Source organism: Ascaphus truei, chromosome 5 (genome assembly GCF_040206685.1).
Source record: "Ascaphus truei isolate aAscTru1 chromosome 5, aAscTru1.hap1, whole genome shotgun sequence".
Taxonomy (NCBI): domain Eukaryota; kingdom Metazoa; phylum Chordata; class Amphibia; order Anura; family Ascaphidae; genus Ascaphus; species Ascaphus truei.
In genome coordinates, this window is record NC_134487.1 from 85,997,192 (window position 1) to 86,023,962 (window position 26,771).

Sequence of the window (26,771 nt, forward strand, 5' to 3'; positions counted from 1 at the left end):
AGAGTTTGCAACGTGTGTTGTTGCACGGTTTTGTGCCATTATCAGTGTCTTTATCACAACAAGATTAGGTATCACCTAATACTGAAGAACTCATTTATTCTACACTATCGCAACTGGACTAACACGGCTATTTCCGTTATATATATATTCGCCTACTTTCATTCAAACGTATAGATCAATTTTTCATTCAAACGTCATCAATTTTTTTTTTTTACAAAATCACATGGTTTTCACGGCCCAATCAGGGCCGTGGGAACCATATGATGAAAATGTGACGTCATAGGCCTATAAAAGCCTATGTTGTCTCATTTTTAAGCCAGACGCTGAGGAGGACGGACCTCCTGGAGGAAGAAGAGGACCAGGGCGTGGCGCAAGAAGATAAGAAGACCCCGGAAGAGACCGGAAAAAGAAAGAAGAATACAGATGAAGACCCCCCAGATGAAATGGATTACAAATAGAAGAAAGAAGATACAGTTGGATTGTAAGGGTTTTTTATTTTATGGTTACCTGTGGATTGTTTGTTCGAGAGTAAGCGGTTCCCCGGGAATTCGGTGAGTGGGCCATCTAATGGTAAGTAAACAAAAGAAATGTATTTTGTTTGCATTTTATAGGTTTTTGATTTTTATGTGATTTTTTTTTAAATGTCCATTTAGTGGCCCTGTATTTATGTATGTCCCTATGGATTTACATACATACAGGGACACTGAATGGTTGTATTGTATTGTAATTTTTTATGTAATGTAATGTAATTGTTTTTTAGGCTCATTTATTGCCCCTGTATGTAATGTCTAATCTATATGGCTAGACATACAGGGGTAATAAATGATTGTTTTGCAAATGTTTATTTATGTTATTTTGATGTTTTTAAAATGTATTTTGCAGCTTTGGTTAGAAATTGGTGTGTAATGTAATTGTTATTTAGTTAAATGTAATTTTTGAGGGTCTTTGCAATAGTTTATTTCAGGGCTTGCTTTTTAATATTGGTTTATTTTTGGTAGTTAGATTTTGTATGATGGTGGTTACTTTGAAGTAGAATTTTTTTAACAATGGTTTGGTTTTAGGAATTGATTAGTGATTTGTGTTATTTGTGTTTTGTGTTATTTATTTTGATTGATTGTAATTGATTTTTATTAGATTCATTGATTGATGGTAAATATGTTTATGTTTACTTGCTTAGTTTTTGTATCTTGTTGGTAATTGTTTATTTTATTTTTAACATTGAATTGGAATAGTGTTACATGATGCACAGATTAATTTTATCATGTACACACTAAAATGCAATTGTTTGATTTGAAATTTGGTATATATGTATTTGTGTAGGCGTTGTTTTTATGGTAGATGAGAGATTATTTATTTTGCAATGAGCTGCTGGTTTCATTTTCGATTGCAATGTGCTGGTTTGGAGATTGAGATGTAATGTTTTAATTTCTGCATTTTTCTGTAATCCTTAACCATTTATTTGTATATTGGTGTATATATATCTATATAGATATATATACACACACATATATATATATGTGTGTATATATATCTATATAGATATATATACACCAATATACAAATAAATGGTTAAGGATTACAGAAAAATGCAGAAATTAAAACATTACATCTCAATCTCCAAACCAGCACATTGCAATCGAAAAAGGAATATATATATATATACAGTGCTTGACAAATCACCCAGAAATCTAATCGCCGAACCAAAAAATCTACTCGCCACCTAGTCCCACCCCTAGTCCCGCCCTGCTTTAAAAAAATACATAACTAAAATAAATTCCTAGTAAGAACATTCGTTTTTGACATAAGTTTATTTATTGTATTACATTATACTACAATTAGTCCTGGTTACGTGTGTGTGTGTGTGTGTTTGTGTTTTTGTGTGTGTGTGTGTATAAATGTCGGATTTAGAAAAAAAAGCCAGATGTGAATGACTAGTTTCCTGAACCACTTAACCAGTGTCTGGATGCCCCCACTTCCCAATATTTAAAGCAGCAATCCCGCCTGGGATCTTACCTGATCCGCAGTCCCTCAATGTCCAGGTACCCTCATTCCCGCAATGTTATACATTGGAGGGGAGGTGTTCCTTACCTGTCTTCTGGGTTAGGGGGGATTCCGATGTCTCCCGTGTGAAGCTTGAGTCAGATCTGGAAGAAAGCAGTATAGGTTATTTCGGTGTAGGTATAGGGCAGTTAAGATATATAGGGTAAATAAGAGATCCAGATCCAGAGTGTGAGACAGAGAGAGTGTGGGTGAGAAACAAAGAGTGGGGGACAGAGAGAGTGGGTGAGAGACAGAGAGAGAGTATGGGTGAGAGACAGAGAGAGAGTGTGGGTGAGAGACAGAGAGAGAGTGGGGGTGAGAGACAAAGAGAGGGTGAGAGAGAGACAGAGAGATACAGCGAGAGGGTGAGAGAGACAGAGAGAGGGTGAGAGAGAGAGAGAGAGAGAGAGAGAGAAAGTCAATGAGAGAGACAGAGAGAGAGGGTGAGAGAGAGAGACATAGAGAGGGTAAGAGAGACAGAGAGAGGATGAGAGAGAGAGACAGGGTGAGATAGAGAGAGACAGAGAGAGGGTGAGAGAGACAGAGAGGGGAGAGACAGAGCGGGGAGAGACAGGGAGGGGAGAGACAGAGAGGGGAGAGAGAGAGAGGGGAGAGACAGAGAGGGGAGAGAGAGAGAGGGGAGAGACAGAGAGGGGAGAGAGGGACACAGAAAGAGAGAGAGTGAGAGAGACACACAAAGAGAGAGGCAGAGAGAGAAACACAGAGAGAGACAGAGAGAGAGACACACACACACAGAGAGAGAAAGCGACACACACACACACACACACACACACAGAGAGAGCGACACACACACACACAGAGAGAGACACAGAGAGAGAGAGAGACACAGACAGAGAGACGGTGAGAGACAAAGACAGAGAGACGGTGAGAGACACAGACAGAGAGACGGTGAGAGACAAAGACAGAGAGACGGTGAGAGACAAAGACAGAGAGACGGTGAGAGACAAAGACAGAGAGATGGTGAGAGACAAAGACAGAGAGACAGTGAGAGACAAAGATAGAGAGACGGTGAGAGACAGAGAGTGAGAGAGTGACAGAGAGAGTAACAGAGAAAGAGAGAGAGTCACCCAGTCAGTCATCCCACCCCTCTCACACACACACACACTATCACAGAGTGTGAGAGATAGTGACAGACAGAGTAACAGAGAAAGAGAGACAGAGACAGAGACAGTCACCCAGTCATTCAACCCTCCCGTCACACTCTCAGTGAGAGTGTGTGTGTGTGAGAGAGTGTGTGTGTGAGAGAGAGAGTGTGTGTGAGAGAGAGAGTGTGTGTGAGAGAGAGAGTGTGTGTGAGAGAGAGAGAGAGTGTGTGCGAGAGAGAGAGAGTGTGTGTGTGAGAGACAGAGTGTGAGAGAGAGAGAGAGAGAGTGAGAGTGTGTGTGTGTTTGTGTGTGTGTGTGTGTGTGTGTGTGTGAGTGAGAGCGTGTGTGAGAGTGAGAGCGCGTGTGAGAGTGAGAGCGTGTGTGAGAGTGAGAGCGTGTGTGAGAGTGAGAGTGTGTGTGAGGGGTGCGATGACTGACTGGGTACGCGCGAGCGGGCAGGCAGCACGGGAGCGCCGGGGACCAGGGGTGGAAAGGTACGCGTGGGCAGGCAGCACCGGGGACCAGGGGGGGGAAGGTACGGGTGGGCAGCCAGCACGGGAGCGTCGGGAACACCTCCCCGCTACCACCTACACACACCCAGCATGTCACACACACACACACACACACACACACACACACACACACACACACACACACACACACACACACACACACAGCCAGCATCCGTCTGACACAAGTGGGGGGGAGAGGGGGATGGTAATGCATGAGGCAGGGAGAGTACTTACTTCTTCAATAATCAGCCCTCTAAAGGTATGCGGACGTCACTGCTCCTGCTCATATAGAGCAAGCCTCCCCCCGCCCCCAAAAAAGTCTTGGCAGCAGGCCAACTCGTGTCAGGCCAATCAAATAACGGGATTTTTTTTATTTATTTTTTTCTCGGCGGGAGCAGGGGAAAATTGTAAGAGAACCGCATGCGTTGCAGGGGCGGCCATTACGGATCGCCACCTAGCCAAATCCGATCACTCCTGGCGAGCGGGCGACTGGATTTGTAAAGCACTGTATATGTATTACACACTGTACAAATGAATGGGTGAAAGGTTGGTATTGGTGCAGGGTGGGTTAACCCCTTAATTACTTTGGCGGTTATTAACCGCTAAGGTGATTAAGGTGTTAACTGGCATCTCAAAGTATTTTCAATGTATTCTTTTGCCAACGGAGCACGTTTGATGATCGGACTGCCATCTCATTGCCAGTGGGTACGTAGAACTCTATTTGTTTACTTGATTGATGCTGTTTTATGTGTTTAAGAATGGTCAAATAATCTATTATCCATATCTGCCAAATAGTTATTTTGCACATTACTTTACTGTATGTATTTGGGGGGGGGTATTTATTTCTTTAAATGTATAGGACAGGTTTATTTATTTTAAATACAGGGTTGGTTCCTTAGGTCTGCGGGGACCTCTGGAGACCACCTGAGGACTCCCCGGACGCCCACTGGTACCAGGCTGCAGACTCACGGGGGACACCTGCGGGGAAGAACCCGGGGGCCCCACATCTGTGGGGGCCCCGCAGACCCATAGGAACCACCCGAGGGCCCCCAGACCCCCGTGGGAACCACCGAAGGACCCTCAGACACCTGTGGGGCTGACCCGGGGCCCCCCAGACACCTGCGGGCCCACCCGCGGAGACCACCTGGAGGACCACGGCGCCTGACGGGGACCACATGTAGGCCTCCAGACCCTGTGTGCACCCCTTTTCTGGGCCACTGTAAGGCCTGCGGACACCCGCAAGGACCACCGGGGACTCCCGTGGGCCTGGGGTCTTAACCCTGTATGTAAAAGAATAAACCATGTATTTATGGGGGGGCACAGGGGTGGGTTATGTATTGTTTATTAAATATAGTCCTGTTTATTGTGGGTAGCGGGGGTGGGGGAAGGGGTATTGTCCCCTTGCCAGGGTGGGTAGACCTCTCGGTGGGTAGTGGGTGAGGGTGGTTAGGCCTCACGTGGGGGTAGTGGGAGAGGGTGTTTAGGCCTCCCGAGTGGTGGGTGAGGGTGGGTTAACCCCTTAATGACTATAGCGGTTAATAACCGCTAAAAGGATTAAGGGGTTAGGGGACATTACATTGGCTTTTTTTATTCTTGTTTATGTATTGCAGCATCGGAGGGGGGCATGGACGATGATGAAGATGAGGATGGCCTTCATCGTTGCAGTCGGGCATGAGTGAGTGCAATATGTATTTATTGTGCTTTATGTATTTTAAATGGGCAAATGCACTATTATCCATATGTGGATAATAGTAATTTTGCCCATTACTATACTGTATGTGTTAGGGGGGGGGGGTATTTATTTATAAGTATTTATGTGTTTTTTAATTATTTTTGGGGGGCACAGAATTGGTACTGCAGGCCCGCAGGGACACCTGCGGGGAACACCCGAGGGCCACCGGCGGCCTCTAGTATCATTGCTGTGCATCCCAAAAATTTCATATATGTACTGTATGTTAGGGGGGGGTATAGGTGTTTTTGGTGTAATATATATATATATATATATATATATATATATATATATATATATATAAATTTAAATATATATTTATTTATTGTGGGGCTGTAGTGTGTATTTTTTTATTGTGGGTAGCGGTGGTGGGTGAAGTCGGTATTAGCCCCAACGGTGGGCGTTTAGGGCTTACGGGTGGGTAGGGGGAGGGGTTAACCCCTTCATGACCGTAGCGGCATTAACCGCTAAGGTCATGAAGGGGTTAAGTCCACCCGCAACCCCCCCCCCCCCCCGCAAGCCCTATACAGCCACCAAGGGCCAAATACCCCCTTCATCCACCCCTGCTACCCACAATAAACCTGGCATAACCCCTTCATTGCCTTAGCGGTTAGCCGCTAAGGTAATGAAGTGGTCTGTAAATGCATTTTTCCTGCCTCGGATGCATGCCGGGGGCCTCCGGTGCTGGTATTAATCGGTATCAGCTCCGGAGACCCCCAGCATTAATCCCAGGCAGGAAAAAGGCCTAATTTTTTCTAAGTGTCGCCCTTGCCGATGCTTCTCCCCCATCAACTTGCCAACTTTAGTTGGCGGGATGGATTGGCGTGAAAATCTCAATTCTAGAGCGGCAATCAGCAGCGAAAAGCTGATCGGGGCTTCTAGAATTGAGCGGGTTTCAAAATGTGCCGATGAGTGCTGAAAAGTGGCTTATCGGCACCTGTCTGCCGATAAGTTTTTTTCGGCAAACAAAAATGCAAATTTTTTGTGTTTTCAGCAGCTTAGCGGCGCTTATTGAATCGGAGAGGCATTATTGGCAAGAAAATGGCGAAAAACGGCTTTTCGGTGCTTACTGCATGAGGCCCTAAGCTCATTGATACATTGATGCATGTTCAAAATGCTGAAAAACACCGCATGTTTTTTGGGTAATATTAAACAATATTAAAAAACATTTGAAATGCCACATTAAAAAAAACAACCATATGTAATGAATACAGTTTCATACATAGCAAATAAAATAAAGATCTTTAATGATTATAAGTACAAACCCCAAAAAGTATGTTGGAAATGGGTTTTAAACCATACATTATACAGTATGTACACTGTGACGGTAGGGGGAAATATGGCTGCTGTTTATAAAGGTTAAGTCTGCCATTACCCCTTCCTGTCAGTAATACATTGGTATTGTATTATATGTTATGTATATACAGGAGGGCCCCGGGTATACGGCGGGTTCGGTTCCAGGGGCCTGGCGTATAGTGAAAATTGCCGGAAAGCGGATCCGACAATTTTCAGGTCTATGCATGCGCAAACCGGCATTTTTGCCGTTCTGCGCATGCGCGACCTACGGTCTGTGCGCGCAAACTATGGTCTGCGCATGCGCGCCGGGCGCACCCACCTGTTCTGCGCATGCGCGTTTTACAAGCCAACATGACGGCCCCCCTCTCGGTGCCGCCGTATCGGCAGATCGACGAGAAGCGGGGCCCTGCTGTATATATGTCTTTGCTTGGTTCCAGCACCTCAGGAATCAGGGGTTAATATGTTTGCAGTAGAATTGTTGCAAATGTTATGTTGCAGTCCTACCCACCAATCAGGGCTGGGCATGTAGGCAGCTCCTGGCCCTGAGTGTTGCAGTACTATGGTTTAAGTATATAAAAAGGTGGGGAGGGAGACCCCTAGCAGACAGAGCCTGCAGAGAGTTAGGCCTAGTACATAGTAAAATCAGCGTCGCTGAGGCGGGCTGAGCCGCGCTGAACAGATGCACAAAGCCCCTGCATCTGTAATCAGCGCGGCTATAGTTTCTCCCTCTGCATGCGTGCTGATGCGTGCGGAGGCTGAGAAAATCAGAAGAGACAGGAGAGTTTGAAATTTTGCCGCTTGGGGGAGCGGGTGAGCGGTCACGTGACCGCTCCCATCCAATGGGACTGCAGCCTTTTTTTTTCCTACTGTGTCGGTGTTCTGAGATAGCAGAGCCACCAAACAGAGTAGAGGCAGCATAGAGGTGTGTGTGTGTGTATGTGTGTGTGTGTCTGTGTGTGTGTCTGTGTGTGTGTCTGTGTGTGTGTTTGTGTGTGTGTGTGTGTGTGTGTGTGTGTGTGTGTGTGTGTGTGTGTGTGTGTGTGTGTGTGTGTGTGTGTGTGTGTGTGTGTGTGTGTGTGTGTGTGTGTGTGATGTATGTGTGTGATGTATGTGTGTGAATATATTTATCAAAGTTGCACAATGTTAATAAATAATTTATTCTCACAACATGTCTTTTGTTTTAAATTTTTTAAATATTATATAATATACACACACACACACACATATACACACACACAGGTTCCCCAGTGATACACAAACACACAGACCACTTCAAAGTGACACACACACACACACACACACACACACTGACAGCTACCAAGTGACACACACACACAGTGATACCCGCCTCCCAAGCGCGCTTGCAGTCTCCTCTGCTAGGACAGCAAAAAGCTCCTGGTAGAGCGAGCGGCAGCAAGCAACAGCGAGCAGCAGCACAAAAGTGTTTGCTATGTCCCAAGCCTTACAGAAGTGTTGCTGTGACAGGGAGAAACTGCAGTGTCCAATCCAGTGCTGGTCTCAGGCCTGAAAACCAGTCCTGTAGGCCCTGGGCAAATAGAGATCAGGGGAAATCTCTGCAAGTAGGTCCCTGCGACTAGTTAGGCAGGGTATTCCCCAGTTTCCCCACTTGGGTATGTGTGATGTTTGTGTCTTTTGTATAGTTGTGGATATGTTTTTCCAATAAATTAATTTTATAAACTCTTGTGTTCTGTCTGGCGATATTGATCCCTGGTATTAGTCCTTGTCTCCCGTGACATACATAGATTCCAAAAAATAGCATTGGTAATGGGAACATGGGGAACAAAACAAATACAGTAGGAGACAGTGGGCAAAAAAAAAAATTCACACCACTTTAGAGCTACTAATACACTTGCTTTACTAATCTAACTTGTATGGAAAACACTGTTATGACTTTTAATAGCCAATGTGACACCTATGACTTTCACAGTATGCACCACTGCTGTCCCAACCCATAACTTAACAAAGTTGGTTGAAGTCATGTCATTGCATAAACCTTAGTCACATGCCTTTCACTTGAACACGTTTGGCTTATCATATGACATGAAGCATTTGTCAAGTTATAAATGGAGGGTGACTCAGCTTCTTAACTTTTTATTCTATTGAGCAATTACATTTTCCATTCCATATCTACTATCAGGTTTCATGTATACTATGTAGCTCGTAACCTTTTTATACAAAGTTGTTTCTAATACAAACTGAAAATGACTAGTATAACACACATTTTACAGTATGTTTAATTGTAATGCTAATTTAATATGACATACAATGGAAAATAATTGTGTTAAAGTATTAACCAGTCATGTGAAATTGTTATAGCTTATAAGATGATGATAGTCCATTATGTATACGTGCAAATTCCTCAAAACTATACCTCCCACGTTTTTGCCCTAAGGGCTCTGTCTAGAAAAACCTGGGTTTAAAAGTATGTTAAAGTATGTAAAGCTGTAAGAAGTCAAATAATTAAACAAATACAAAGTTTAATCTCTTTATGTTCCTCCATAGAAAAAAAATGTTCCTAATGATCCAATATAATGTACTTGTTTTAATTAACTGTGAGAAGGGCACTCTTTTCTTACTGTACCAGTGTATGTGAAATGCTGTTATTTTTTCTCTATTGTTGTCTATGGTATGTATTGATTTCATATATGTATAATATTTAATCCAATGAAAGTATTGTGAAGAACTCTAATGTTGGTCCACTAACATCCACTACACCAAGTCTGCTTTACTCTACTTTGCTATAAAACAGTATTCAGTCCCTGTTCATAAAATGCATAAGGGTTTTCTCAGATGAGTGAGTAGTTTTTTTTTTTAATTTATGGTGCAAATATCCACGCAAAAATGTAAATCTAAAATTGATACGGTATGTGTTATGCTCCGTATACACAAACCCAGCAATTGTTGCATAATTGGAACTGTGGAGGTCCCCCATCTACTCTTCCAGATATTCCAGAGATATTTACTTTTTTAGGTGCCCTTTAAACTAAAGTAAAATTAAAGATGGCTATTGGGATCGTCCAATAGGAAACTGATATGTCATGCTCCGATGACATTACAGCTTCTTATTGGCCTGTGGATATGAGGCTTGGATGGCAGTCATATTGATTTCCCAAAAGGGACCTGAAACACTGGCACGTAAAAAACATTAGCAACCAGGTTAAAAATAGCATGGTTCTCCTACCGATTCTATAAAAAGAAAGAAAAGGATAGGGGGTTGCTACTTTAATATATAAATAACTCACTTGACCTGGAAGGGAATAGACAGATAGGCAATCTGAAACAGGAATTTTAACTAAATATGTTAGTGTTCCGTTGGCAAAATACTTTTTTTGGAGGTTTTAGCCCCTCTTTTCAGGTTCTGAGCTCCTTGCCAAATCTCCAATTAGCAAATAAGTATACAACACTTCTACAATGTGGTAGTCTGATGTTCACTCTCTACCAGAGATGGTGGTGTGTGTCTGTGACTGACAAACAAGAGAAGTGTGTGTGTGTGTGTGTGTGTGTGTGTGTGTGTGTGTGTGTGTGTGTGTGTGTGTGTGTGTGTGTGTGTGTGTGTGTGTGTGTGTGTGTGTTGAACGCTTCACCTTCCAATGGAGTCTTTCTCAAGAGCACCATAGACGAGGGGTACGCAAACATTTCTGTTCACGCCCCCGTCTGCTCTTCCCCCATACTTGTGCCCCCCCACCTTACCTGCTCTTTGGCTTCGGTGGCATCATATGACGTCACAACGTCATGTTACGTCGTGTTGCCATTTGACCCCTCAGTGTCATTTGACGCCGTGTTGTCATGGTGACGTGTCACCGAAGAGCCGGCTGAGAGCAGGTAAGAGAAGTTACAGAGGCCTCACATCTCCCCGGCATTTAATTTAAATGCCTTGGGGAAGTGCGTGAGGCCTCTGTAACCGCCGTGCCCCCTTCCCCCAAGAAAATCCCATGCCCCCAGTTTACCCGTCCCTGCCATAGATGTCAGAGAAACACATTATTTAAACCCTTCCCCCACCCCCATGTGAAAATGGCGCCAACATTATGCAAATGAGGTGACATACCAAAACAGCACAATAAAGCATAAAAACACAACATAAGGGAATTTTATTTCTGGATTTTGCCAGTTTTCATTGCACTGAATCGTAGATATACATGTTTCATTCGTGTAACCCTTTATACACTTTCGCATATTTCACGATGTTTAGTACACAAGACAAAAATAAATATTATATATTTAGTGTAGATATTTGCTAAAATGGAGTTAACTTTGACAGTTAGCAGGCTTGAATCACGTTTTCATAAAAAGATGCAACTAATTGAGTCCTTTGTCATAAGATATAGGATCAAAATGTAGAATTTCACCAACAAACTGCAAGCCAATTTGGGAGGAGTGCGCAGTTTGTTTGTTTCAGTTCAGATACACAGGGGCTTAAGCAGAGAGGTACCTTACAGAAAGGCTGAAATTCGCCGCAGGATTGGCAATAAATTTGGTCCTATGCAGAGTACTCAGTGCGGTGTGCTTTAAATTGCTATTTAGGCGAGTTTCACTTGGCGTGAAACTCGCCATGTAGTGGCGCGCTGTATTTGCCCACAATACAGCCAACTTTTGTTGGCGGTCAAAATTTCCTCTGAACGCGCCATTTAGTAGCTCCGATTGGCGCGTACATGCGCATTGGAGCTACTGGAATCTTGCGTGTTTCAACATTGGCGAAATCACGCTTCTCGCCACACGTCTGGCGAATTTGAATTGCCCGCCATGGTCTCGCCAGGACAAGCTTCTCGCCTGCGTATTTTCGCCAAAAGATGGCGCTATTTCCTTTCTCTATGCTCTCTGCATAAGCCCCACAGACTCCTTCATTTTATTTGCTTAGCAAGGAACAATTTTTAACTATGTTTTTTTCCCTATCTTTACGTTATGATGGAAACTTTTAATCCTCACATTGGTAAATCACCAAAGAGTAGGGGGTTTACCAGCTGTCACAGTAATCCAGCTGTTACTCAATGATTTTGGGGCTAGTTGGAGAGAGTGGAGCTAGTTCAGAGCTGAGAGCAGAGATTTGAGAGAGTATCAGTGTGTGTCATTGCGCAGCTCAGTGAAGAGAGCGGGGGGGTCAGAAAGCAGGAGACAGATGGATGTGAGGGCCGGGGCAAGTAGGAGGGAGCAATGCTAGTTAGAGGGAGCAGCATTAGGCTGTGCTTATAGTAACGGCGACAGTGACGCGACGTTGGGTCAAAACAAATGTCCCGGCCACATTTCATTCCCGTAGCGTCTTGCTGTTGGAATCTGCTCACTTATCCTCTGCGAAATTTAGACGATTTACTCAGAGCTGGAAATTCTCAAATGGGACTGAATCTCAGGTGAATCACACAAGATGGAACTGATGAATCTCTTTACATGATAGGTCTCAGATGGAACTGATGGAACTCAGCTGGAACTGATGGAACTGACTGTCTGACTGACAGCACCAACTTTAAAAAACTCAAATTGTACTATTTCCATAATGTACAGCCAATCTCTGGTGTGGGAACAAATTTCTCCACCTATCGTCAGGTTCTTCCAGTCCTGCAACAACTGGCACACAGCCTCAGTATCGCAACTGAGCATGTGCAACAAAAATATAATGTTCCCCCATCTGTCTCCTGGCTTCAGAGTAGTGAGAGAACATGTGCCCGAACCACCATTTTGCCCATTCACTATTCGAACCCCCCTACCCCCCCCCCCCCTGGCTCAAATGCCACTAAGTCTGGCCTTGGCAACATGGCTTCTTTGAATTGAGGATACGGGCCTCAATTAGCACGGAAGGGCTAACAAAAGATTCACATCTCTAGTTCCTTGCGTTTGAACTGACTCTTTGAAGCTGCGAATATTGGTGTTTCACTTCCTCAGGAAGGCTAACAAATTGTTCACACTTCTAGGACAAATGTCCCAGTTCATTTACAGGTTATCAATATATACACATTAAACTATACCCATCTAATCAAATATATTGTGTCCTGTCTTCTGTGTGCTAAAAATTATGAGTTCCTATTCTGGTGTTAGGAATGGAGTGAGTGTATATTCCCTACAAATCACGAGCCTCATTCCTGGCACACATGAGAAAAATACTTTTAAACTTTTAGACACTTTAAAAACCTGCTCAGTGTTATAAGCTGGAGCAGCCCCTGAACCCCCAAACTAGGTTCAGTATATCTGGGCATTTATGTGGGTACTTCTGCTATACCTGCAGATATATTTTAACCCCTTGTGTCCCCATTTTAATAAAACAAACCTCTCAGCCTTATACCTGAGCGGGAGCTACCATAATTCATACATTTAACACATGATATGATTTCCCCCCTGAATCCCTATCCTGGATTCAGAGTTCCTGGGCATTACTTGGGCTTCCTCCCTTATACTAGGGAACCCTGTGCCTCATTTTACCTTTTCCTGGATTATGCTGAAGCAGGACGTCCTAGGGGTCAGTCGCAAGAACGTTTTCAGGATGGGGGTTTGCCTAGAGCACTGGGCTTCCATGTATCCGAGAATCTCACTTGATTCCCAGATAAATTTCTGGGGTAACTCATAACTTGGGAACCCCGATACCTAGCCACAATCTGTAACAACTTTCTCCGGCAAACCCACCCTGAAACTTACCTCCTGAAAATCTCCCAGTCCCAAAACCTCTGGAAGAGGTAAAACACCAAAATGGCAGTTGTCTCATATTTTGCACACAGTCACAGTAATGCATACACAATGCCTGGGCCCAAGAGCTGACACTCTAGGACCCCAAAACACGGGTCAGGGGTAACCAAGTGGTCTTGACCTTTATTATAAGCCTGGTTAACCCCTTCTCTGCCACACACCCTCCCCAGGCAACTACCCCCATCCTTCACCCATTCATTGGTACAGTGGGTACATCATGCTCATATAACATGGGCATGATTTACCACTATAGCAAGAAATGGTGAAGGAGTAAAAAAAAGTCCCAAATAAAACAACATTACTTTGCAAAATGAACACATTACCAATGCCAATCAAACCATTGAATGACACAGTGTGTATGTACATCATGCCCATATAATATGGACATGATTTAAGCAAAAATGGGGTAAAGGCTGAGCACAGCAATGAAAATAGGGCTGGAGTCAGGTACTAGTAAAATATTATCTATTGTGCATAATAGCAAAAATAGACAAGGGGATCCTCTGACACTTTTCTCACCCGGTAGGTGCTTTATCAAAGAGTGACCAGTGTTCTAAAAATCCATACTTAAATAGCCACCTCCGTGTCAGAGTAGATTCGCGCCAAAACACACCTGTAGGTCTGATGCTGAGAGACCAGATAATGAGCTATGGAAGCCTGTAAGGTATGAATCAGTCATCAACAGAAATGACTATATATGAGGGTGTACAATTAAAATATAAAAAAAAACAAAATAAAAGAACCTACATTGATTGCCCATTAAAAAATGCAAGAACGAAATCACATGAAATCATGATGGCCACATAGTATCTACATAAAGAAACACAAAAAATGAATATAGTTGTAACAAATAAAGAAATTGAAACAAAATCAAAGCAATCAGTTGAAAACTGAAACAAATGAAAACTAAAGCAATAGAACACATAATAACTATTAAACATCAACAATACATACACTAATATCTAAAAGATATACAGTATACTGTATAACTAAATATGAAATAAAAAAATGGAAAAAAAACAACCTAAGTGACTATTGCATGAAAAGAACAAAGTAAAGACAAAATAATTATCAAAATAATAAAAAATAAAGATAATAACAAAAAATAAGGATAATAACAAAAAATAAGATATATAAGAATAAACTACTTAAAATGAATTAAAACATATTGAAGAATATATATCAATTAAATAACATAAATAAGTCTATACCATGCAATAAAGTTTGGTAAAGCAGAATAATAGGATGTGGACACAAATAATCAAGATAATCTCCAAACTATCATATGACATCAAAATATGTCATATGACATTATTTTTTTTCATACATATATATATATATATACAGTGTTCGACAAACCTATACATTTGCTCGCCCCGGGCGAGTGGATTTAACATCGTGGCGAGCTCCTATTGGCCCAAGCAGCATACGTTTGGTACTAGATGGCGAGTAGATTTTTTTGTGTGGCGAGTAGATTTTTGGTGATTTGTCAACCACTATATATATATATATATATATATATATATGTATATACTAAATTAACCTGATTTTTTTTTAATAATAATATAATAAAAATAATTATTATTATTTTTATAATAATATAATATAAAAAAAAAAAATACATTCAAAAAAAGTTTCTTTATATATAATCAGAGATTCAAAAAATGAATCCTCTTTAATAAAAAATATATTTTAAACTAAAACATTATAATTCAGAATCATTATTATAAAACACACTAATTCTTGGATGATCAAATTACCATAAAGATGAATGCTGGAGGCATAATAATTATGACTTGATGGATAGCAATTAATGAATAAACATATGTATAACACATAGTGTCACATAAACATGCGCATAATTCACATTATATCATAATATAAAAATAAAATACAAAAGACTCGAAATATATCAACCAGGATCCTGAGAAACATGTAAATCAAAAATATATGTAGAATCTTAATATGAACATAGATGATAACATAAAAGTTATTCTATAAAAAATGAATTACTTCCCAATCCTGATTGATTCATGCAGGTTGTAGGGTGTCCATACCGAAAATCCATGTTCAATCTATAACCCCCTCGAATGGGCGCGGGAACATGCTCAATAGCTGAGAATGTGAAGTTCCAGATGCCACCCTGAGGGCAATGAGCAAAGTGTCTTAGTGCATTAGATCACCTTTTTTGATTGCTCTAACATGCTCCATTATCCTCATTTTAAGAGGTCTAATGCTGCGCCCTATGTAGTGTTTGCCGCAGCCACAATTGACAATGTACACAATGTGACTGGAATTGCAATTAACAAATGTTTGAATGTTCATATTCTTTTTTTGGTCTAGAACACCTGACATTTTTGATTGAGTTGGCATACTGGCAAACAGCACAGTAACTGCACTTATAGAAACCATTGGGAATGCTGCCGATACCTCGGGTGTTAGAATGTGAATGAAACAGGCTTGGTGAAAGAACACTGGGCAATGACTTTGCCTTTCTGAAGACAAATTTGTGTCCATCATTGACCAAAAACATTTAAATCCATGTCTAATTTTAAGGTATCCCAATGTTTTTTTTATAATGTTGCGTATGGAATCTGCCTGTTTTCTTTGTTGTGTGGTAAAGAATGGTACAGAAGTATTTTTTGTCTGAGAAGAGTGTTTATGTCTGTTAGTATTTTTAATATTATCGTGACTTAGAAAAGATCCATGCGATCCAATAATCTGACTGCATAGACAGCCTCAATGACATGGGTTCGACTATAACCTCTATTGGCCGAATCTCTTGATTGAGTCTCAAATGCCTCTTCAGTGGAGCAAAGTCTTCTGCGTCTTAGAAATTGACCCTTCAAAATACCCCTCTTTAGGGGTTTAGAATGATTACTGTCGGCCATGAGGAATGCATTTCGGGAGTTTGACTTTCTATAGATATCTGTTTGTATATGTCTATTAAGATCTATATATAACATGATGTCCAAATAACAAATGTGTTGAATATCAAAGGTGTCAGTGAATATAAGATTATAATCATTAATATTAAGATTATTAAAAAAAAAGTCTCAAAAGTAAAATCGCCATCCCATATAAAGAGCAGATCGTCAATGTAATGTCTGTAAAATTTAATGTGCTTTCTAAAAGGATTGTGATCACCATAAATAAACATAGACTCCCACAATCCCATAAATAAATTAGCATAAGAGGGTGCAAAAGAAGTGCCCATAGCTGTGCTTCTAATTTGTAAATAAAATTGTGAATCAAAAGTAAAATAATTATGTGTTAATAAGAAAGTGATTGCCTCAACCAAAAATGTGCAAAGTGTTGTTGGTAATTAGATAAATGGAGAAAATGTTGTACAGCAGAAATCCCTTGATCATGTTTAATAATTTTGTATAAAGAAGTCACATCCATAGTGAATCAACAAAAAGTGGTTTCCCATTTGATGTGTAACTGACTGGTATCCTTAAGAAAGGTTGGTAATAACTGAACCAAACGTTGAAGGAACCCATCTATGTATCGAGAAAGACCATCTCCCAAAGATCCAATGCTAGCCACTATGAGCCTACTAGGTGGGCAGGTACTGTAACTGACTTATGGATCTTTGGGAGTTGGAGAAAGATGGGAACAATGGGATGTGAACACAGTAGAAAGTCAAACTCCTTAGCATTTAATACACATAGTATCTTACCCATGTCAAGTAGTGCTCTCAACTCTTTAAGAAAGACCCCAGTAGGATATTTCCTAAGCTTATGATATGAAGTGATATAATCTAATTGTCCAAGTGCTTCTTGTTTATAAGTGGCAGAGGATTGTACTACAACCGCACCTCCCTTATCTGCATTTTTTATGACAATTATTTTATCTGATTGGAAGTTGTGTAATTCTATTCTTTCCTCCTGTGTCAGATTGCCATAAGGGAATGGATTGAATGCACAACCCTCTGCCAGTGATTTCAAATCTCGTTCTACCAATCTTTCAAAGGTGGTGATATAAGGTCCCTTTGAAAAATTGGGAATAAAGGTAGACTTTTTTTTTGAAATTAGTATGTTTGAGACTGGAAAAAATTAGACATAAAATCATCAGATGAATCATCGTTCTGTTCGGTATAAAAGACCTTCCATATCAGACAAAGCACAATATTCTCAAAAGGTCAAAGATGGGTGCCGTGGGCCAGTCCACCCTGAAGGATGGTGACAGTGAAGGGAGACTCGAGACTACGTCAGCCCTCAAGGGATCCTTATCTGCAAAAAAAAAATTCTGACATAATTTATGAGCAAAGCATTGTAAGTCAATGATGGTATCAAAGAGTCTGAAATCGTTTAATGGAGCGTAATTCAAATACTTATTCAGAAAGGACAATTATCCTAGGGTCAAGATATTAACTGAGATTTTGATAACATTATCTCCTGGAGTGCCTAGGAGTATTTCTTTCTTTTCATCGCACCTCTGAATATTTCTTACTTTTCATCGCACCTCTTGATTCCCTGTTTCTTCCTCGATCTCCTCGTCCTCGCCCTGACGAGTTTTTTGGCTCACGATCCTTCTGGGACTCGAACCAATTGCCTGATTGGCCAGATGGTCCGGGAGTAGGTTGATCCCTATGATTATCCCTCGATTGACTTCTTGACCTCCATATATCTTCTACATTATCACAAAAAAAAATATATATATATATATATATTGTATTGTATGTCTTTATTTATATAGCGCCATTAATGTACATACCGCTTCACAGCAGTAATACACGTGGTAATCAAATAAATAACAGATAATATAAATAACAGATCATGGGAATAAGCGCTTTAGACATAAAAGTAACATTAAGGAAGAGGAGTCCCTGCCCCGAGGAGCTTACAGTCTAATTGGTAGGTAGGGAGAACGTACAGAGACAGTAGAGGGAGTTCTGGTAAGTGCGTCTGCAGGGGGCCAAACTTTATGTATCATGTGTTCAGAATATCCACAGTGCTATTCATATGCTTCTTTAAGCAAGTGTGTCTTAAGTTGGGTCTTATATACACATACACTGTATATATATATATATACATATATATATATATATATATATATATATATATATATATATATATATATATATATATACAGGCATACCCCGCATTAACGTACGCAATGGGACCGGAGCATGTATGTAAAGCGAAAATGTACTTAAAGTGAAGCACTACCTTTTCCCCACTTATCGATGCATATACTGTACTGCAAACGTTATATACGTGCATAACTGATGTAAATAACACATGTGTAACAGGCTCTATAGTCTCCCCGCTTGCGCACAGCTTCGGTACAGGTAGGGAGCCGGTATTGCTGTTCAGGACGTGATGACAGGCGCATGCGTGAGCTGCCGTTTGCCTATTGGGCGATATGTACTTACTCGCGAGTGTACTTAAAGTGAGTGTACTTAAAGCGGGCTATGCCTGCATATATATATATATATATATATATATATATATATATATATATATATATATATATATATATATATATATATATATATGCAGTGTATGTGTATATATGTGTATATATATATATACTAAATGACCCTGAAAAAATAATAAAGAAATACATTATAAAAAAGTTGCTTTATATTTAATTATGAGATTCAAAAAATTAATCCTCCTTAATAAAACATATTTAAATTAAAACATTGTACTTCAGAATCAATTATAAAGCACACTAATTCTTGGATGATCAAATTACCATATAGATGAATGCTGGAGGCATAATAATTATGACTTCATGGATAACAATTAATGAATAAACATATGTAAAACACATAGATTGTCACATAAACATGTGCATAAGTCACATTATATCATAATCTAAAAATTATGATTTTAGGTGATTGCATTTTTTTTCACACATTCATTCCAAATGTATTTATGTATGGCCCTTTAGGGCTATACATACAGTAAGAAGCAATGGTTGTTTTGGCAAATGCTTGCTTGTATGTATTTTAAATGTATATTGGTTCTTTGTTTTTCAATTTGTATGCTATTTATATTGCATATTGATGTAGTGTTCAGGAATTTTTGCTGATGTTTTAAATTGTTTATTTCTGGCTTTTGATTGGTGCTTGCTTTTTAATGTTGGATTATTTTTTGACTTTTGATTTTGAATGATGCAGTTTATTTATATATTTATTCATGGTTTTGTTTTGGTGTTTTAATTGTTTATGCTGGTCTTTATTTTGGATTTGATTAATTGATTGGTGGTAATTTTGTTCGGTTTACTTCTTTATTTGTTTTTAGTTTTAGATTGTTTTGAATGCATTGGATCTTGTTTGTGACTGTTTTTTTTTAGGTTGACCATTGGCTGGCATAGTGTTAAATCATGCCCATGTGGGTCGTAAACATTAGAATTCCAATACATAAAAATGTATTTCAGAAATCCAATAAACATCACATACAAATTAGCAATCGGTATTTCTACTGATGGTACAATGAAGCGACACATACACAATGCGCTTGTGGGAGAAGCAAATATTGTTTTGAATTCACCATGTGCGAGAAGGTGGTGGGGCTAATGTGCTTTCTCACCTGCTGCCGTGTGTCAGTGGCTACAATAGGGACTTCAAGTGGATGTACAGTAGCTAGACTTAATGTCTCCAGCGCCGGGGAACCAAAAAGCAAAAGTCTGCAGTGCTAGGGACAGAGTCTGTCACTATCAGGCTGCTGGGTCTGCATGCTCCTGAATGGGACCCCCTGCAGCATTAATCATTTCCGTGCTGCAACCACCACAGTCGTGGCATTCTACATCTGTTTTACTGAGTCATTCACTCATTGATATTCAGAGGTTCATTGCACAAAATTCTGAAAACATGAAGTTCATTGACCAACTTTTATTTCACAACACAATAAGCAATTAGATTTGTGAATTTGTACTCTATATATTTATTTTAAGTCAATATTTTATGTTAATCATCCTAACTCTATTTACCTTTCTATTTTACAGAATAGTCAGATTTTTTTAAAAGAGCCGGAAATGCCGACATCTCTACAACACATTCCTCCAGATGGAGAATGGGGCTGGGTTGTGGTTTTTGGAGCATTTATCTCAATTGGATTTTCATATGCATTTCCCAAAGCCATTACAGTCTTCTTCAAAGAAATCCAGGAAATATTCGACACCTCGTATAGTGAAATTGCTTGGATATCATCAATTATGCTTGCTGTCATGTATGCAGGAGGTAAGTCATAATAAACTGATAGACTTTACACCAATTATTTAATATGTATAACATGCTTACATTTACAAACTATAAAATATAGTACAGTACTTTTTTCTTGTGGGGGACGGGGAATAGAAAAATAGAATTTGACATATAGGAACCACTTAGCCCACGTGTATACTCATTTTCCTATCTTATGTAAAAACTCAGACGCTATTTGTTCCTTGGCCTTCTTTTGTATTTAGGGTAGCTTTACGTCTATCCCAAGCTTGTTAGAATTACTTTATGGTTTTACTCTTACCACGTCTGTTGGGAGGCTATTCCACAAATCTACCACCTTTTCCGTAAAGAATTACTTCCTCACATGTTCCCTTAGCCCAGGAATATGCTTCCCTCCTGTACTTTGTTTAATTCCTTTATATATTTGAAAGTTTTAATCATATCCCCCTCTCCGTTCTATACTCTATGCCAGGGGTGCGAAAACTGGGGGACATGCAAGATTTTATAAGAGGGTGAGAGGAGGGCAACGGGACCGGAGCAGTGTGGGGGCAGAGGAGAACGGTGGTTGGAGAAGAGGGCGAAGGACCGCCAGAGCAGGGCCGGGATTGGTATTCACATTTATATTGTATACCAATTAATAAAGTTTTTTTTAATGTGATTCGAATTATATCAGGCAGGGGGGCCCGACTAATATCACAGATGAAAAGTGGGGCTCAACGTAAGAAGTTTTCTCACCCCTGCTGTATGCTGCACATAATAATGTTTCTTGATAATTCTTTTTTCTGTAGATCAAAGGTGTGCAACATGGGGGTCCCCAGATTTTTGAGGGGCGTGGGCGGTTGCAGAGGTCCCGCGCGCTTCCCCAAGGCATTTAAATTAAATGCCGGGGGACAGCGCGAGGCCTCTGCAACCTCTACTTACCGGGATTTAGCCGACTTCAGAACGCGTGACCATGGCAATGAGGCGTTAAATGACGTCACGGTTGCCCTGGTAACGTGACGTCAAATGACTCCGCAGGTCACGTGACGTCACACGGAGGGGGGTGGTCAGCGGAAGAGGTAAGGTATGGGGGGTGCCGCAAAAAGGTTTACGTGCCCCTGCTGTAAGTCATGCATCATTTTAGTAGCCCTTTATTGCACAATCTCAAATGTGTTTACGTCCTTCTGCAGATATGGTCTCTAGAAATAAACATAGTAATCTAGGTGAGGTTTCACCAATGATCTATAAAGTGACATAACCACCCCACTCTACTGCTCACCTACTTTTAAGTCTATTGAAATAATGACTCCCAGGTTCCTTTCCTCTATTGTAGTGGACATTATAGTGCCATTAATCTTGTATTCTGCCTTTGATTTTTTTTGGACTCAAGTTCATTATTTTGCACATTTTGGCATTAAATTGTTGTTGTCATACTCTTAACCATTCCTTCAATCTACCTAAATCATTAGTCATTTTGTTAACCCCTTCCCGTCTAGAGTGTCAACCCTGTTGCAGATATGTATGTGTCATCTACAGAAATGCATACTTACCCTTCCAAACCATTTGTAATGTTACATAGTTACATAGTAGATGAGGTTGAAAAAAGACATAGGTCCATCAAGTTCAACCTATGCTAAATTTAGACGACAGATACTTATCCTATATATGTATTTAGAGTATTTTGATACAGAGGAAGGCAAACAAAAAAAAAACATTGAAACATCATCGAATGTCCTTTGTAGCTATTAATTCACGCTTCCCCATTTTATCTGTTGAGCTTCTTGTATTAGCAAGCATACATTTACGTTTTTTTCCAGTCTGTGCTATTATCTTATTTGCTCCTGCCTTTTAACTCCAATTGGATTTAGTCTTAAGGCTTGTTCTATAGTAGGTGCGGGCGCGTGGGCGCGCGCGCCTGTGCGAACGCGCGTGCACGTGACACACACTTTTTGTGTGTATGGTCTGTGCTGCCGGGAGCGACAGGTTTCAAGTGGTCTGTGTGTTTGTATATATGTGTGTATGTGTGTTTGTGTGTGTAGATTGTGAGTTATTCATTTATTATATCTTTTTCAAATTAAAAAAGACACGTTGTGTAAGAATAAATTATTTATTAACATTATACACACACATACATACATACATGCACACACACATGCATGCATACATACACACACACATGCATGCATACATACACACATGCATTACAGCAACGGTAGCGGCGCGAAAACTTACTTTCGCAGTCTTCCCCCCTGTCGTACGGCTCCACGCTCACTGCCGTGCGCGCATGGCCCTAGTATTGGATTGCTGGCTATCCACAGCCAACTATAAGTGTGCACACCAAACTCCCACTTGCCCCCATTCTACTTCCATGTCCACTTGCTATTTCCCCATCCCTATCTATTCAGTTCATTATCTGTTTCTTGTCCCTCCCCCTCCATCCTAGTTTAATATCTCCTCCAACCTTTTTAACACTCTCCCCCTAGCAGAAGATCCCTCTTCATTGAGGTGCAATACATCCCTACAATAAAGATAGCACCACACAGATACATACTCCCAGTGGATTTTAAGATACTGGGGAGGCATTGCCCCTCATGCTTAAATGGGCAGTGATAAGATATTGCCCTACTATGAGTGTACTCCGTTAAGAACAATATGGGCATTAGTCCCTTATTCAGAGACAAGAACAAGAACATTTGGGAGGGAACAGAGAATATATTTTCTTGTCACCGCCAATATGCATACCCAGTCAGTAACAGGAAGGTTGCTGGATAATATACAGATGTAGAGACGTTACTGTTCCCGTTAATGCTAGAATGTTGTTTATCATTAGTGCTATTGAAAGCAAGGACTAAGGAGATAACACGTTATTTAATGAATAATGGGGGTACAAATGACTGCTACATGAGTATTTAACCAGTGAAGCCTAATCAAGGGGGAAATAACTATATGCAAGTCTTTTATATTTTATCCAGACAAGTGTATTTCTAGGCAAGTATGCGTAGTACCATCAGTTACAATGCACTTACATTACACCTTGGCAATCTTCATACACCCTCATTAACACTCAGATTTACAGGCCTCCTCAGATTCACAATACTAGACCAATACAGGAACACATGTTTATTTTTAACATTGTGCAAAGCTATTTAGAGTGAGCCCCCCAAAAAGTTTCTTGCATTTGATATTCTGGTGCAAAGTGCTCATCAAATGTTTTAACAGTGAGGTTTCAAGAAATATGTTTGTTTTTTCTCACAAATCACTTTTAACTTTCTTTTCCTAAATTGGCAAATCAGCAAAAAAAAAAAAAAAATAAAAAAAAACGTATAACGACAACATATTTATTTTTGTTGCTCTCATTTAAAAAATAATATATATATATATATATATATATATATATATATATATATATATATATATATTGTACATACTTTCATACATTCATATTAATATACACAAAATAATTGCACAAAATGTCTTACCATCAGATTACCTGTTTTATTCAGTGCATATTTTTCGTTTTCTTTATTTATACAGTATCTTAAAGTTATAAGACAAAAGACAAGTATGTTCCCTTTATTGTAACTCCTGTATAAGTAGTGTTTTTGTAATAAATTGCAATTTTTTACATGAACTGTGTTCTTTTTAATATAATTGTTTAAAAAAAAAACTATTATGGGAATCAGGAACACAAACCTTCACATTAATTAGAATGAACAAGTGTCTCATTATTTTCTATTTTACCATACTAAATGTAAAACAAAATGAAATTAGTGTAAAAGGCCAAATGCATGGGTTACATATCATTAATCTCACATATACTTATAATGACCCATATTGACCTCTCTCCAATACAGACCCTTCATTTTTCACTTAATCACATCAAATTGTTGATGTTAGAATGCTGAATCATGAGTTTAAGGTAAGGAAACTAAACTTAACATTAAAGCTAATTGAATATTCGTTCACATTTTACATTTTTTTTTATCTCCTGTGTTGTGATTTCTACAAGTACAGGTAAGATATTTTAATATCTACTATATATTTTTGAACGTTGTTTGTCTGTTTGCTATGCATTTGTACAGCTCTTAAGATATCGTAACCACATTTTGCATGATAGTTCCTGAGATCAAGGAGCAGGTTTTTGTCTGTTTGGATACAATTGGGTGCCATTTTGAGTCAAGATAGCGGACTGAACCTTACAAAACTACACAGATTTTAACCAAATTAATCAGGATTGTATTGTGTGTGTTTGTGTATATATATATATATATATATATATATATATATATATATATATATATATATATATATATATATATATATCATGCTCTTAGAGCTATGGCTTTGACAGACAGACACAGGCTCTTTTATTATAATATATACTGTATATACACTTATACACAGACACTATACACACAGACAGTTACACATACATATATATTCAATTGAAAAAAACCTTAATTAAGGTTTGTAAGCAAACTCTTCAAATGTCTTGAAATGTCGAAGTTAAGATGACACGTGACCTTAACTCCCCCCATGCCTTGCTGATGTCATCATACATGACGTCACAAATGACATTGATGGCATCACTGATTTTGTATGTTTTTTGTGCCTGACAGAAAAACTAATAGTATAGTTCACCCAACAGCATAAAAATAATACATTTTTTTTCCATGAGGAAACAAAAAATGCAATTATCTGTTTATAAATCTCAGTATTTTGTGATTTCTTAGAATTTCTGAGCAACTTTCAGCCAGTTAACTATAGTTTGTAATGTTTAACAATATATATTTCTGTGTACTTTTACATGGCATGCAATGCATTTTGTTCTCTGTCTGTTTTTGTTAGTCTAACTAAAATTTCGGTAAATCTTAATTGTTGATAAACTAGGGATTCATAAAGTAACCCTAAAAACAACACGGTTAAATATTCTGTTGTACTGTATTTTGAATAAAGAGAAGTAATTGATGAAAAACAAATCAAAACATATTTATAGTAGTCCAGTTTAGAATTATTAATACCACGTCCAGCTCGTTAAGTAAAAATTAGAAACACACACAGTGACATTTTTATTTATTTAATGATGAGATATATACTGTACTGTATTTATTAATTCCTTAGTGTAATTCTGAGTGAGATATTTATTTTTATAGTGATCCAGAAGAAGTCAAATACTTGAGCCACCTGTGCTGAAGCAGGAATATCCTTAAAACCTGTTGGGGATTCTTGGGACTGGAGTTGGGAATCACTGATGTAAGGGGTCAGAGTATTGATAACAGGGGATAGAGTTAGAACTGTGTCTTGTGCTTTCTTGGCAGTTGAGATGTACCTCACACTGCATGAGACCCTGGGATACAGTCCCTATGCGTGAGACTTGCGCACATTTTGAGACACTTGATAGGGCTTCATATGTTTTGCACTAATCTTGTTGTATTAGACCTGTGGTTATAGAGTCTTTGAAGATCAAATATAATCATAATAATACAGCTCAACCCCGTTATAGCGCAATCCGCTACAATGCAATCCAAGCACCGCATTATAACGGGTCCAGCTTTAATAATAATAATAATAATAATAATAATAATAATAAGAACTTTATTTCATATACTGTAGTGTTTTTCTCCCAATGGGACTCAAAGCACTTCCCAATTACAGTATAGTGCGCAGTACGCACCTCATAGGAATCTTTACAGACACAAATATGCTAACAAATAGAACATCTGAGATTAGACAGTTGTCATTAGGAATTCCTAGCTACATTACATAGACAAGACATGTAATGTCTGCAGAAAACATGCAGTTCAAGAACTTGTGATTTTTGTATATCTTTTCTTTTACATTTATAGCCCCAACCATGTACACAGCTCTTTAAAGAGATAACATAAAATACATAGGCCGTGGATAATATTAAATGTAGGGGAAATGCATAATACATGAAAGTAGACATTTAGGGGTATAAGTTTATTACCTGAAGAGCTTACAATCTAACTGGTGGTTTGTTATACAGAAAGAGTAAATGTAACACAAACTTCAAGATCAGCAAGATAAGTGCTGTGGGTTATGAGGCCACATTACAGCAATATAAAATGCTTAATTGATTTTTTTAGGTGGTCTTGAAGATGAGAAAAAAGGGAGCTTAATGAATAGTGAGGGAAATAAAGGGTTAGAGGTTATATGAGAGGAAGACTCAAGGTGGGACAGAGCAGTTAAAATATGTGGCAAAGAGCGAAGACTTGAGAAGAGTG

General features: G+C 39.4%; 1 protein-coding gene across 5 annotated transcripts in view; it reads left to right on the forward strand.

The window, feature by feature from the left end:
* The window catches only part of SLC16A7 (solute carrier family 16 member 7), a 92,316-nt gene that overhangs the window by 35,577 nt on the left and 29,968 nt on the right, over positions 1–26,771 (forward strand). For 2 of the 5 annotated variants that reach the window (XM_075600148.1, XM_075600149.1), the window contains exon 2: positions 20,331–20,565. In XM_075600148.1, the coding sequence (XP_075456263.1) occupies positions 20,361–20,565 (205 nt within the window). In that variant the 5' untranslated portion in view covers positions 20,331–20,360. Of the gene's footprint in view, positions 1–316; positions 571–5,271; positions 5,334–20,330; positions 20,566–24,380; positions 24,446–26,771 lie in introns of those variants that run through there. The other 3 variants (XM_075600147.1, XM_075600150.1, XM_075600152.1) reach the window with 3 other exon arrangements.